The 15,517-nt window shown below is 47.0% G+C and overlaps 1 protein-coding gene across 1 annotated transcript in view; it reads right to left on the bottom strand.

The window, feature by feature from the left end:
• Positions 1-15,517, bottom strand: part of LOC147725648 (dedicator of cytokinesis protein 2-like) — a 1,712,066-nt gene that overhangs the window by 68,416 nt on the left and 1,628,133 nt on the right. The window contains exons 49-50 of the mRNA XM_086964476.1: positions 6,627-6,803; positions 2,097-2,180 (exon numbers count right to left, since the gene is read on the bottom strand). Of these exons, the coding sequence (XP_086820602.1) occupies positions 2,097-2,180; positions 6,627-6,803 (261 nt within the window). The remainder of the gene's footprint in view (positions 1-2,096; positions 2,181-6,626; positions 6,804-15,517) is intronic.

The following is a 15,517-nucleotide window of genomic DNA, read 5'->3' as shown; positions in this document are numbered from 1 at the left end:
TGTTTCCATGCAGCCATTCCAAAGTTAGCATCTACCGCAAGTTTATAATGCACTTAAGAGTATATGGTCTGGCTTCATCACAGAACAGCCTCAGAGAATAGGCTCCGAAAGCTGCAGAGGGGCCCAGCTAATGCTTGGGCATCTCTCACACAAAACCAAGGCCTGCCTTAGGAGTGACTTATAGGTTTATATTTGTCTGGGATTAAAGGTAGATATAGATAACCTATATTTTAGTTAGGAGAGCATGCACCCCCTTACCTAGGCTGCAGTAGCAGACCTGTTGTACCATATTGGAAGGTTTTCCGGGGGTGGCATAATACATGCTTCAGCCCCTAGTAGGCCTCTGGGGTACCTATGACTTTGGTACCTAAGGTACCATATACTAGGGACTTACAAGAGTAACCCCATAATCATTCTGGAGTGTACCTAAAGAACATGCAATCATTTTAGAGAGGAAGCAGCTAGGCTGGGGTGCTGAATAGCAGGGCCCCAGTCAGACTAAAGTCGAGAAACAGTGAAACACCAGCAAAAAGTGGGGGTAACCATAGTAAGCAGATCCTACTCTCCTACAAGTGGCATTTGGCAAGTGGAGTGGTGTGGCTCGCTGGTTAGAGGCGGCAGACCCGGAAGCAGAGGACGGCCCGGGACCAGGGTTCAATTCCCGACGCGGCAAGGTCGTGGACCAGGGTCAACGGGCTCGATAATTCTCGCCTCGGTGCCTACTCTAACCAGGGGTCACACTCGGCAACTCTGGGCATTAGCTTGCCTCATCTCTACAACGGCCCCCCACATTCGCCGGGGATGCCTGGTTTCACCTTGGAGATACCCAGTGGGGACCATCTCACAGGGAAAGCCAGGACGGGTTCCCCAGCGGTCTACAGCGCCATGATGCCTCAGGGCAGCAGTGCGCTTTACAAGACACATACATTTTAACACCTGCGGAATACGGACTTGTAAACAAGCACTTACAATATGTCTAAAATCAAATGGCATTGTCTTGAACTCTGCATTTGTAAAATTCATACTAATGCTAAGAAAGAAATTAGACCCTGATCATTTTAATTGCAGAGAACATAGAGGATGTATTTAAAAGTTAATTTGTACAATAAGATTTGCACTATTCTGAGCTGCTATATTTTAACAATGGATGTCCTTGATTAATATAATAATGTATGCATTTTATCCTAAAAGTATTTTTTATTCTAAATATATTTGTCATCATGAATTCTGGTTTTATGTATTGTGGGATTTTAAATAATCAAACAATAAAAAGTCATTGAATTCAATTGAATTACTGTATCACTATTTGTAAGCTAAAGGTTTCATGCAATGGGGGCCGGGGGCTGTGGTGTGGTGCAGCGGCCAGGGCAGCTGTCTTACGAGCACAGGGCTCACAGTTCGATCCCCGGCTCCGACGGCAGCTCTGCTCAGTACCATGTGACCCTGGGCGATAGCTCACTAAGGGGCATATTACCAAGCAATAGCGATAATTATCGCTATTGCTTGGTTAGCGAGAAAAAATTATCGCCGAGCTGCGGCGATTTTTATCGCAGATAAACCTTGGTATTACCAAGGTTTATCGCAAATGCGATAAAAATCGGCTGCAATGCATGAATATCGCTGAAAAGTCAGCGATATTCATGCAGTACCGAGCTAATGCTCTTAGCCATGTTATCCACCTACCATTGGATGACATGGCTTAGAACTGCTCAGGGCAGGTGTTAAATTTTGGAGATATTCGCGCTTAGCGCGAATATCTCCAAAAGTTGGTAATAGGAGATAGCGATGTTAGCAACTGTTTCCAGTCGCTAACATCTTGACACGCCCACTTTGCATGTCATTAGTGATAAATATCACTGACATGCAAAGTGGGGCCCAAGATGGTCGCTATCTCCTACAAGCTGTCGCTAACTGGTGTTATAGGGAGATCATTTTATCTCCGCTTTCTTGGCTTTTAAAGCCAAAAAAGCGGAGATAAACCCCCCTTGATAATATGCCCCTTAATTTCCACGATGCTTGAGACCCGTAAGGGTGAGTAGTTCGTGCTTGACAAATACGAATTTACGTTTAATTTACAAATACTGCTGGGTACTCACCTGCCAGGCAATGAGGTCCTTGAGCTGGAGGATGCTCTCGTGGGCTTCAGGGTGAGCGGCCATGTACTTCTCTTGGAAAAAGGCCTGGAACAAAAGAAGGACACACCAAGCTGAGAAGTATTCACTGAACTCTATACACACACCCTGCAAACACAGACAGAAACCCTTAGCAGGCGAGGGGCTCTACACACCCCTACATACACAGACAGAAACCCTTAGCAGGCGAGGGGCTCTACACACCCCTACATACACAGACAGAAACCCTTAGCAGGCGAGGGGCTCTACACACCCCTACATACACAGACAGAAACCCTTAGCAGGCGAGGGGCTCTACACACCCCTACATACACAGACAGAAACCCTTAGCAGGCGAGGGGCTCTCCGCAGAACTCTATAGATGTTGAATCAACTTCATCTATCTCTGAACTCAGTGATAGTGAGGACATCCGCCGTCACTGGATCACTTCCGGTTCTGAAACCCAACTGGGGAGCTGAGTGGAGCACTTGTAAGTGCACATGGACAGGGGAATGTTAGAGTAAGGAAGCAAACTCAATATATGCCGACCCTCCCGATTCAGGCGGGAGACCGCCGATGTCAAGGCTGGCCTCCTGCCTCCCGATCATGCAGAAACCCGATCTGGATTGACAAGTCATGACCAGCTGGAAACAAGGCAAAGGTGAAATGTTGACACCTGTCACTTGCATTCCCATCTCCTTCTCCAAGGATTATCTCTGACATCAAAAGTTAACGCTTTGGAGCAGATTTACAAGCCCCCTGCGCCACCAGTGCATCACTCTTTGTGACGTACTGGTGGCGCAGGGGGCTCCTCCATATTTACAAGGACAAGAAAAGCCAGGCTGCGTGGCTTTTCCTGTGCTTGTAAATACGGCCCCTTCACACGCAGCACTTTGCACGGAAGTGGCGTTCCAAGGGTGTTGCTGTGCGTGTTCCCACGCAACACCCATGGAGCAAGACACATTTCCAGATTTAAGAGGAATCGTGAACCTGGAAATGCGTCTGAATGCTACGCTACCCTAGGGGTGGCGTAGTGAGTCGCAACAAGGAGAAATGTTTTCATTTCGCTTCATTTCTCCTCATTTGTGGAATGCAACATGCATTGCAAGAGGAAAATGCCTGCAGTGATTGTTTTTGTGCAGGAAGGTGCCCCTTCTCGCACAAAAACAATCTCCCCATGATGCAGCCATCCTTGCACCATGCTGCAAGGGTGCCTGCACCAGCGCTTGGCAGCTGTTTGTGTACCAGCGCAGGGGAGAGCACAGGAATGCAACATATTTTGTAAATATGTTGCATTCCTGTGCATTGGAAATGCCGAAGCGTGGCTCGGCCAAAGGGCTTGCATTGCCGCGCTGCTGCACTTCCTTGTGAATCTGCCCCTTTGTTTTCAATTCGTGGAGGGGCAGATTAGAGCATTGGACAGGCCTCAACATTGTATGTTTGACAGTTAATACAAAATTGCCTTAAGCTGTCAGGGAGGCGCGCTATGGGTGTTGCTGTGGTTATTCCCACTCAACACCCATGGATTTTGACACTGACCCAGGTTTACACCACAGCATAAATCTGGGACATTGTCAAACCTACCCCTCCCCAGAGCAGGAGTAACAAGGAGAAATATTTACATTTCTGTTAATTTTTCAGTCTTTTCACATGTGCTGCATTCCCAATTAGCAAGACAGCTATGGAAAGGAAGGTGCTCTCATTCAGCACACCCAAAGGTGGACTTACCTCACAGAGACGCACTCTCTGGTCAAACAGACGCAGATAAACCTGACCTACTCCTTCTTTCCGAAACCTGGCTCTCAGCAGAGTCCACCCGGACATACTAGCAGCTCTTCCCAGCAACTATTACAGTCTCCAAGCTAATAGGGACCCAGGAAAGATAGGGGGAGGGGTCGCCGCTGTAGTCCATCAGAAGTCCATTAGAAGCTAAAGTTCTCCTCCCTCACTGCCCTAGGCAGACCTTCAACTGAAAGCTGAACCAAAAAACCAGACCCCCACATACCCCTCTGAGCTGCGTCCTAATTTACAGACACCCCCTATCACATGCCACTTTCCCCCGAACAATTGCATGAAAAAGTATCCCACTTAGCAATTAACTACGCCAAGATTCTAATTATTGGGGATTTTAACTATTGGGCAAATGATGCAATGGGTGGTGGTCTGTCGAATTGACTGATTTATTTGGGGAACGGAATCGTGTCCAACATGTGAAAGTTCCCACTCATATCAAAGGCCACACCCTTGACCAAGTCTGGACATCTAACCTGCCGGTTACTAAGTTGAGGGTTTCTCCATGTTCTTGGTCAGATCACTACTTTATAGAATTCCCCCTCAGCAACTTGTACTTAGTGAAGCCCCAAGCCAAGGAAAGCCGCATGGCAAGAAATTGGAGCTGTTGCAAAATTGATGATTTCTGTAAATTCTTTGCTACTTCGGCTCCATCTAAACAGTTCTCTAATAACAAGCATGAATAAAGCATTCAATCTTGGCTAGTGGCTGCCAGTGCCAGTCAGGCCCCTTATAGGAAAGTCTACACAGTCAGAAACCACAATGCTCATCACTGGTTTTCTGAAGTTTACATTTTTTTAAAACGTGCCCTTCCTATCCTATCCCCAACCCTACTCAAACAGTATGAAAATGCCATTTTACAAACTAAGGCAACTAATCTTTTCAAGAAAATACTGAGTTGCACCAATAGATCTAAGGACATCTTCACTATTGTCGCCGAGCTATCCAATCCGGACAGATTTATGGTGAAACTCGCCCCCACTCAAGCACTACGTGACTCACTCAACACTTATTTCATTGATAACATTATCACCATCAAGACTAGTATTCCTGCCACCTTTCCCCTCATAGCTCAGCCACTTGCACTCAGGAACTCTCACTCCTTGGAGCAGTTTCCTCCTATCGCCAGAGAAGCCTTCTCGAACCTACTGATGACGGCCAGATCAGGCTCCTCTATGGACTGTTGCCCCCCCACATCTTAAGGGAAGTTTTTCTCTCATGTCCTGACCCTCCCCCCACGTTATTGAATAACTTCATTAAAAAGGGGCCTGCCCACCAAGGCATTCAAATAATTGGAAATGGTCCCCATCCTGAAGAAAGTAGGGGCAGATCCTCCAGCCCTCACGGATTTTCGCCCTGTCTCCTTACTTCCCATCTTTGCCAAGATCCTGGAAGCTCACGTCGCAAACTGCCTGTGCTCTTTTATTGAACAATCCCACTTTCTTGACCCCCATCAGGTGGGTTTCCGATCTTCCCACTCCACTGAGGCTGTTATCTTGATGGTTCTAGACGAATTAAGGAATGGGGCAGACAAGGGCAAAACACAGGCCAAGTGCTTCTCGATCTCTCTGCCGCTTTTGACATGGTCAACAACGAACTCCTGGTCAACCACGTCAGTGACGCAGGGATACAGGGCCTGGCCCTCAAGTGGCTCACATCCTTTCTTGAGGATTGCTCACAAGTGGTTCGCATCACTCAATTCCATTCCTCTAAAGTCAAATTGGGTGCCGCAGGGCTCCTACCTTTCGCCGCACCTTATTAATTTATATTTGTATCCCCTTATTCAATCCCTGGGTGAAAAGAAGGCGTGCACCTTAAACTATGCTGCTGAACTTCATCTGATCTTTGACATTGACAACTCACCAACATACATCTCTAACTTTCAAACAACTATGCGATACGTCAGTAACTGGATGAACGGCAATTACTTGAAGCTGAATCCAGATAAAGCTGAATTGATCCCAATTGGAGGGCCCTCAAACTCCTGGAACTCCAACTCCTGGCCACCAGTGTTGGGAACCTCCCCCCTCTTCCGTATAGATCTATCAAAAGCCTCGTCATCACTATTGACAGCGACCTGTCGATGAAATCCCAGATTGGGACAGTGGTTCTACCTGCTTCTTTCAGCTCCGCAGGATCAGGAAGATGAGCAGATTTCTTACCATCGATGCCCTGACCCAAGTAGTATTGGCCTTAGTTATTTCTCATATTGACTATGCCAACTCTCTTTACTTTGGTATACCAGCATATCAATCCAAAAGACTGCAACTCGTGCAAAATCAGACCGCTAGATTAATTTGTCACCAGCCTAGGGAGCACCATGTCACCCCTCTAATGAAAAAGTTCCACTAGCTCCCGGTTGCTGAACGCAGTGCATTCAAGTTGGGTTGCATCATATTTAAACCACTCTATGGCAAATGTCCAGTGTTTTTTGCTTCTTGGGTTCAGATATACTCCCCTACTCAGAATCTTAGGTCTTCCCACCGCAACCTCTTACTTTCTCCTTTCAAGCGTAAGAAACTAGGGGGGTCTAAGATTTGCGGTCCTGGCCCAAAAATTCTGGAATTATCTTCCTCCTGACATTAGATCAACAACTTAATATCCTCAATTAAGGAAGACCTGGCTTTTTTGGACTCCCTGGACCTTAGCGCCATGAAACTGTAGTGTACGTTCACTCAATAAATACCTTTAACATAACATAACACAACAGATGCTCCACTCACCGTCTCATATTTGGCGAAGCCCCCCATGACAGCGGGGTCCACTATGCCATTCAGCAGCATGGAGAGGGGGTTGATGGGAAGATGGGGGTCTGTGTGATGTCGTTGGATCCCAGCCAGAATCTTGTTGTTGGCCTTCTTCATCGTCTCAATGGCGTTCTCCAGGGGGTTCACTGTGCTCTGTGGACAGAGTTGATGAGGGATTGAGGTGGGTCTTATAAATGCTGATTAGGATGAGACCCTCATTAGCTCAGTACATAACCCTTACGTCACCCATCACTTTCCACCAGATGACCTGTGATCTATAGTCCTGGTCTGTGATCCAAACCTGTACTCCTGACCTGTACTCTGACCTGTTCTCCTGACCTGAACTCCTGACCTGAATGAATGAAAGGTGTTTTATAACGCGCAAAACTTAGCCCCAAGGGGCATCAAGGCGCAATCTGAACTCCTGATCTGTACTCCTAACCTGTACCCCTGATCTGTACACCTGACCTGTACTCCTGACCTGTACTCCTGACCTGTACTCCTGACCTGTACACCTGACCTGTTCTCCTGACCTGAACTCCTGACCAGGACTCCTGATCTGTACTCCTAACCTGTACTCCTGATCTGTACTCCTCACCTGACCTCCTAACCTGTACTCCTGACCTGTACTCCTGACCTGTACTCCTGATCTGTACACCTGACCTGTACTCCTGACCTGTACTCCTGACCTGTACTCCTGACCTGTACTCCTGACCTGTACTCCTGATCTGTACACCTGACCTGTACTCCTGACCTGTACTCCTGACCTGTACTCCTGACCTGTTCTCCTGACCTGAACTCCTAACCTGTACTCCTGATCTGTACTCCTCACCTGACCTCCTAACCTGTACTCTTGACCTGTACCCCTGACCTGTACTCCTGATCTGTACTCCTAACCTGTACTCCTGATCTGTACTCCTCACCTGACCTCCTAACCTGTACTCTTGACCTGTACCCCTGACCTGTACTCCTGACCTGTACACCTGACCTGTACTCCTGACCTGTACTCCTGACCTGTACTCCTGACCTGTACTCCTGACCTGTACCCCTGATCTGTACACCTGACCTGTACTCCTGACCTGTACTCCTGACCTGTACTCCTGACCTGTTCTCCTGACCTGAACTCCTAACCTGTACTCCTGATCTGTACTCCTCACCTGACCTCCTAACCTGTACTCTTGACCTGTACCCCTGACCTGTACTCCTGATCTGTACTCCTAACCTGTACTCCTGATCTGTACTCCTCACCTGACCTCCTAACCTGTACTCCTGACCTGTACTCCTGACCTGTACTCCTGATCTGACCTCCTAATCTGTACTCCTGATCAGTACACTTGACCTGTACTCCTGACCTGTACTCCTGACCCGACCTCCTAACCTGTACACCTGACCTGTACTCCTGACCTGTACTCCTGACCTGACCTCCTAACCTGTACTCCTGATCTGTACACCTGACCTGTACTCCTGACCTGTACTCCTGATCTGTACTCCTCACCTGACCTCCTAACCTGTACTCCTGACCTGTACTCCTGACCTGAACTCCTGATCTGTACTCCTAACCTGTACTCCTGATCTGTACACCTGACCCGTACTTCTGACCTGTACTCCTGACCTGTACTCCTGACCTGTACTCTTGACCTGTTCTCCTGACCTGAACTCCTGATCTGTACTCCTAACCTGTACTCCTGACCTGCACTCCTGATCTGTACACCTGACCTGTACTCCTGACCGGTACTCCTGTCCTGTACTCCTGACCTGTACTCTTGACCTGTTCTCCTGACCTGAACTCCTGATCTGTACTCCTAACCTGTACTCCTGATCTGTACACCTGACCTGTACTCCTGACCTGTACTCCTGACCTGTACTCCTGACCTGTACTCTTGATCTGTGCTTCTTATCTGTACACCTGACCTGTACTCCTGACCTGTACACCTGATCTGTACTCCTGACCTGTACTCCTGACCTCTACTCCTGACCTCTACTCCTGACCTGTACACCTGACCTGTACTCCTGACCTCTACTCCTGACCTCTACTCCTGACCTGTACACCTGACCTGTACTCCTGACCTCTACTCCTGACCTCTACTCCTGACCTGTACACCTGATCTGTACTCCTGACCTGTACTCCTGACCTGTACTCCTGACCTGTACTCTTGACCTGTACTCCTGACCTGTACCCCTGACCTGTACTCCTGACCTGTACTCCTGACCTGTACCCCTGACCTGTACCCCTGACCTGTACTCCTGACCTCTACTCCTGACCTCTACTCCTGACCTGTACTCCTGACCTGTACTCCTGACCTGTACTCCTGACCTGTACTCCTGACCTGTACTCCTGACCTGTACTCCTGATCTGTGCTTCTTATCTGTACCCTTGAGGTTTACTCCTGGTCTACACTCAAAATGTCCATTGCGCAAACAGTGTTTAATTAAATTGGGTTTCCTTGCTTTTTTTTGAGAAAATCTGAGGCATTTAGTCTTTGTTATTCATAATATCAGTCTGTATTTTTAGCTCCTAATGCTTCATTTCTTCTTTTCCAATAACAGCCACGTAAACGATCTGTGGGATTCTTCTCCACTTGCATTAAAGGCAGCCTGAGTCGCCTAACCCCGCTGGCACTACACACCACTCATCTGTGCTATAGATGTGGACACGCCAAAGAAACCGAGAGCCTGATTTAGAGACTGGCTACTCTGGGTACTCCCTCACAAACATGACTGATATTCCACCTTGCTTAGTCGCATACAAGACTGATATCCCACCTTCCTTAGTACAAGTGCATTAAATAGAATCTGGCGTACGGGTACTCTGTCACAAACATGACTGAAATTCCACCACCCCTAGTACAAGTGCATTTAATATAGTTTATCGGGCGGGTACTATGTAACAAACTTGGCTCATATGCCACCTTCCTTGGTCACAAACATGGCTGTTATCCCACCTTCCTTAGTCACAGATGTTGAAATGTAAATGTTATGCATTCATTTTGCTAGTGTATTGTTCTATGTAAAGTCAGCATTTGCGGCACTGATTTAAGTTGAGCTGCCGTTTTGAGCCATGACCGAAACTAATATGTGTCTCACTCTTATGTCTGCCTCAGTGAAAGCAGCTGCAATATTATTTTTTTCCTTTTCCTGTATTTGTCCAAGGTTGAGCTCTGCTGTTCTAATGAATAGACTGTTTTTGTCATTTCATACCTTTCTCACTAGATAGGCCTGCTCCCACCCTTAGCGTGGCAGGGTGCAGGCAGAGTAACCTTCATGCTGAGATAACACGCACCCAGTCCTGGGATTGCAGCTCATCCTTCTGTATCCCCGTTGTTCACCAGCTACCAACTAGAAATTTCCAGTCTGGGCGTGTCTTTAGTGGTTCTGAAAATGTACATTACATGTTACCCTGTTGATAGACGTCAGTCCCTCTGCAGCAATCGAAGGAGGCTGATTAGACCGGGCTCCACTCGAGTGCACTTTCAATAAATACCTTTGGTTTGTATTATCTACTGTCTGACCGACTTTTCATTTATGAGGAAGGCTGAGAGAGCGTCGCAAGTGACCCGAGTGGCCCTAATCGGGTCACTTCCTTCACAGTCATAGCTGATATCCAATGTTTCTTAGGCACACACATGGCTGACATCCCCCTTCCGTAGTATAAACCATTTAATACAAGTGCCATCTCTAAATCAGGCTTAGAAAAATATTTTGGGAAGAAGCACTCAAAAACTTGACAATTTTCCTAATGTATTATTCAAAGGTGGGGTCTCTTGGTGGGTGAGCTGTAGGGTGGTTAAGGATTACTATTGGAAATATTAATATTCTGTATGTGAGATGTGCAATACCCGGCTGCTTTTTCAGACTCGTGTCACGGAGTTAGCTGTCCGGTTCAGTGCTTATGTGCCAGGGTCCTCGTCAGGGGCATCTGTATCTGTAACCACCCATTGAACATGCCAGCTCTGCCAACAACAATGCCCACACAACTAATTACCATAACACTCCTACAAGCGTGATAATTCAGACTATTCCAGGCCCCCAGAGCTATAAGAATGACTCCGGTGGGAGGATTTCATCATTTTAATGTATATAGAATTAATAAACAGCTGTTTTTCTGCTTTTCTCTAAATTACACAGACAGTGCCACCCTGTGGCAGACTGTTCTATGTACTGGTGTTCAAAATTAAGTACCGGTGCTGAGCACTGGAAACCACCCACTCAAATTAAACACTGGTCCTGTTGAAACTGTAAAATGATGTTACATAACCATGGAGGACTTCAGACTGTCCGTTAGTGGCCTGGGCCTGATACATGTCCAGCATTAATGATGGGAACAACTCTGTAAATAACACAAACTTATACATGTGTAACCACTAAAGCAGACTACGCTGTGAATGAGACAAACTGATACATGTGTAACTACTGTAGCAGATAATGTCTCTGTAACTAACACAGACTGATACACGTGTAACTACTGAAACAGAACTACTCTGTAACTAATGCAAACTGATACAACTCCTGTGCCTACTGAAGCAGAACTACTAACTAAATGACCCAAACTGATACAAGTACAACTACTGAAGCAGAACTACTCTGTAAACACAAACTGATACACCTGTACCCAGTGAAGCAGAACTACTCTGTAACGAACACAAACTGATACACGTGCAACTACTGAAGCAGAACCACTCTGTAACGAACACAAACTGATACAAGTGCAACTACTAAAGCATAACTACTCTGTAAATAACACAAACTGTTACACATGTTACTACTGAAGAACTACTCTATAACTAACACAAACTGATACACATGTTACTACTGAAGAACTACTCTGTAGCTAACACAAACTGTTACACATGTGTTAGCAATGGGGGGTCTCTAGTTGGCATTGATTTGCACCATTCTCCTAGTCAGGGTAAGGGGGATAGACTTCTTAATAAACCCATTGGTAGCTTGACACGAGCAGATAGGCGTAGCTCAGAGGCAGAGTGTAAAGCATTTGTGTATAAATACAGTAATACAGTGAAAAGACTACAAATGGACACCACACAAGTTTAGAAAAATAGGTAATCTTTATCTAAACCAAACAAGACCAAAACGGTAAAAATCCACAATACAGTAATCAAAATGTACTTTTAGAAGGAAAAAAACAGTTCTGTCCCTAGCAAACTATAGATGCGACACTTTCTACACAAAGTACCTTAGATGCGCCAATCACACACAAAAACAGCCGCAAGGAAGGTGATGCGTTAGTTCCTTACGGGCAGGGAAGGTGATGGGTCAGTTCCTTACTCCAGGGGAGGTGATGCATTGGTTCCTTACTGCCATGCAGGGGAGGAGATGTGTCGGTTTCTTACTGAAGGAGAGGTGATGCGTTGGTTTCTTACTGTAAGGGGTGGTGATGCGTCGGTTTCTTACTGCGGCCCGGTGTCCTTGTAGATTTGGCGCCCTGGTGTGATGCGGGGGGATCGGGGATGCCTCAGTTCTTGATGCTGTGGCAACAGCACTGTGTTGATCTTTCCAGCCCCGGTCCCAAGATGCTTTGGTTCTTGCAGCCACACAGCAGGGCCTGCGTTGGAATAGGTGCGGTGATCTCAGACTTCGTAGATTGTGCACGCGATGTGGCCTGCGGCAATTTTTCCAGCCACGAGCAAGTGCTGCATCAGTTTCTTCAGCGACACGATGGCGATGTGTGGAAATTCTTCCAACATGGCAGCGATGCATCAAAAAAAGGTGCAGAAGCATCGTGCTTCTCGTAGTTGTGTCTCTTTTCCTGCTCCCAACAGCAGGAACACCCTTCGGAGGCCCAAATCAGCAACAGGCACCTCTTGGCAGGTCAGAACTTATAGCAAGGAAGTTCAGGGGAGTTGGTGGTGAAGTCTTTGTGTCCCTGAGACTTCAGAACAGGAGGCAGGCTGTACTTCAAGTCCTTGGAGATCTTTCTCAAGCAGGGGACACAGCCACGTCCTTGTCCTTTCCTTGGCATAAACGGCCACTACAAGCCCACCACAGACAGCACACAGCAAATGGGTAGTATTTCTCATTCAGTTCCTCCAGCTCATCTCCTTGGCAAAGGTTCCTCTGGAATTCCAGAAATGATCTAAAGTTCTGGGGCCTCGGCCCCAATTTTTATACAGCATTTCTCTTTGTTCTCTTCTCTCGTGGCAGAGAGGCTCTGTGCTCAGTCAAAACCAGTTCTGTCCTCTCTGATCCAGCTTTCCAGCAGGAGGCAGAGACAGCATTGTGTAAGGCAGACCAGGCCCATTCAGGTGCAAGAAAATCTCCTCCCCCACTCTAAATGCAGCTCAGCTCTATTCAGCCCAGCCCTGACTCACCCTGGAAAGGCAGGACACACCTCAACCCCCCAGTGGCTGTCTACAGGGAAAGCACGTTCCAGCCCATGTCACACCAACGCCAGACAGTCAATTAACAAACCAGAAGAGGCACACAGGATGGCTAAGAAAGAAAATACCTACTTTCTAAAAGTGGTATTTTTAAACACAGAATGTAAAAATCATCCTTACTAAACTGCATATTTAGATTCTGAGTTCAGGCATAGTAAACTTCACCTTTCCATCTTGTCCAAATGGGAAGATATATTTATAAGATGTGATAAATAAACTCCCATTCTGTCCTGCGGGACAGACAGCCTTTCAATAGTGAAAAACAAAATTCCCAATAGTTCACTATCAGGACATGTTTCACATATCAAAACATGTCCTACCCTTCACAGACACTGCACCCTGCCCACAGGGGTACCTTGGGCCTACCTTAGGGGTGACCACATGTGGGAAGAGGGGAGGTTAGGGCCGGAAGCGGGAGCACTTGCCAGGTCAACATGGCAGCTAGACTGTCCCCAGACATTGCAATGGCAGGTCTGAGAACCTTTTGCAAGGCTGCTTGTGTGGGTGGCACAATCAGTGTTGCAGGCCCAGCAGCAGCGTTTGACTTACAGGCCCTGGGCACACACAGGGCACTGTACTAGGGACTTAGTAGTAAGTCAAGCAAGCCAATGATGGAAACACCAATCCATATACACAATTTACAGAGGGAGCGCATGACGTTGGCACTGATTAGCAGTGGTAAAGTGTCTAACGCATCTAGACCAGCAAAAACGAAATTCAGCACACAGCAAAAATACAGGGGAAAATCCCATCAAGGACGCCAGGTCTAACAACATGTAAGTACTGAAGCAGCACTACTCTGTAAATAACACAAACTGATACATGTCTAATACGGAAGCAGAAGTACCACTCAAGGGTGAGGGTTTTACTGATCCAAGCCTTGTGGTGAGGATGCTACCTATAGCACCGCGTGTACGTTCTGGCACACAGTAACCTGCACATTTTCACTGTTTACTGTGTAAATAAAAACCAAGCCATGCCTCCTTGTAACTCTTCAATAAGCCCTAAGAAAACCCTCTGCTTGCAGAGTTGCTAATTGTTTTTCGGAAGACCTGTTGAACCTTCCTGCTGCAGGCTTTACCTCTACACAACATTCTGTGACGCGGCACCCCCCCTAAAAAAATACTGCTTTACACATCACGGTAGGAAGTGCACCGCCCTCAGAAGTACTGGCACTCAAAGCCATCTTACATGCTCCACTTAACCCTCTCAAACTCGAGACCAGTTATATGGTCTGGTTGCACATATAAGATCTCCGAGTAATGCAGTCTCTAGCGCTGCACCATCCCCCCTCTACATAACGATGGCTGGACCACCCTAAGGAATGTCTGTACACTTGCTGTGTCCCTTCCGCAACACCCCTAAATGACCCCATGGAAACTCTGTACCCAGAACCACGTAACCCTCGCTTAATAAAAACAGCTCTAGACTCATGCTAAGCAAGGTACCTGTGAGACCCCATAGAAATGTTGTACACCAAAACAGGTGAGCCTGGGTGTTCCAACCCCCCTCTCTTAATAACAGTGACTCCAAGTTTATGGTAGGAGTGACGCCTGTAACGCCGTACGTAAGTTACCTGTAAGACCCCAAGGAAAACACTATACACTGGAACAGTTGTACCTGGGTGGTCCCCACCTCCTTCTCTTACTTAGGGGCAGCTGTTACCCTTTGAAAGTGGTGGGCGAGAGAAGTGCCCCACCACTTCCCCATGAAAACAAATGAAACACCCCCTCGATCCAAACCCTCAAAGTAAACAATGCCTCCCTCCAAAATACCACAATAAAATTCCCCCTCCCTTAAAACCCCAAATTAAACAATGTCTCCCTCCAAAATCCCACAATAAAATCCCTCCTCCCTCCAAATCCCACAATAAAATCCCTCCTCCCTCCAAACCCCCAAAGTAAACAATGCCTCCCTCCAAAATCCCACAATAAAATCCCCCCTCCCTCCAAACCCCCAAAGTAAACAATGCCTCCCTCCAAAATCCCACAATAAAATCCCCCCTCCCTCCAAACCCCCTAAGTAAACAATGCCTCCCTCCAAAATCCCACAATAAAATCCCCCTCCCTTCAAACCCCCAAAGTAAAAAATGCCTCCCTCCAAAATCCCACAATAAAATCCCCCCTCCCTCCAAACTCCCAAAGTAAACAATGCCTCCCTCCAAAATCCCACAATAAAACCCACCCTCCCTCCAAACCCCCAAAGTAAACAAGGCCTCCCTCCAAAATCCCACAATAAAATCCCCCTCTTTCCAAACCCTCAAAGTAAACAATGCCTCCCTCCAAAATCCCACAATAAAATCCCCCCTCCCTTCAAACCCCCAAAGTAAACAATGCCTCCCTCCAAAATCCTACAATAAAATCCCCCCTCTCTCCAAACCCCCAAAGTAAACAATGCCACCCTCCAAAATCCCACAATAAAATCCCCCTCCCTTCAAACCCCCAAAGTAAACAATGCCACCCTCCAAAATCC

The sequence above is a fragment of the Lissotriton vulgaris genome, chromosome 3_2 (genome assembly GCF_964263255.1).
Source record: "Lissotriton vulgaris chromosome 3_2, aLisVul1.2, whole genome shotgun sequence".
NCBI lineage: Eukaryota > Metazoa > Chordata > Amphibia > Caudata > Salamandridae > Lissotriton > Lissotriton vulgaris.
Note: the sequence above shows the minus strand (reverse complement) of the source record. Positions and strands in the feature narration are given on the sequence as shown.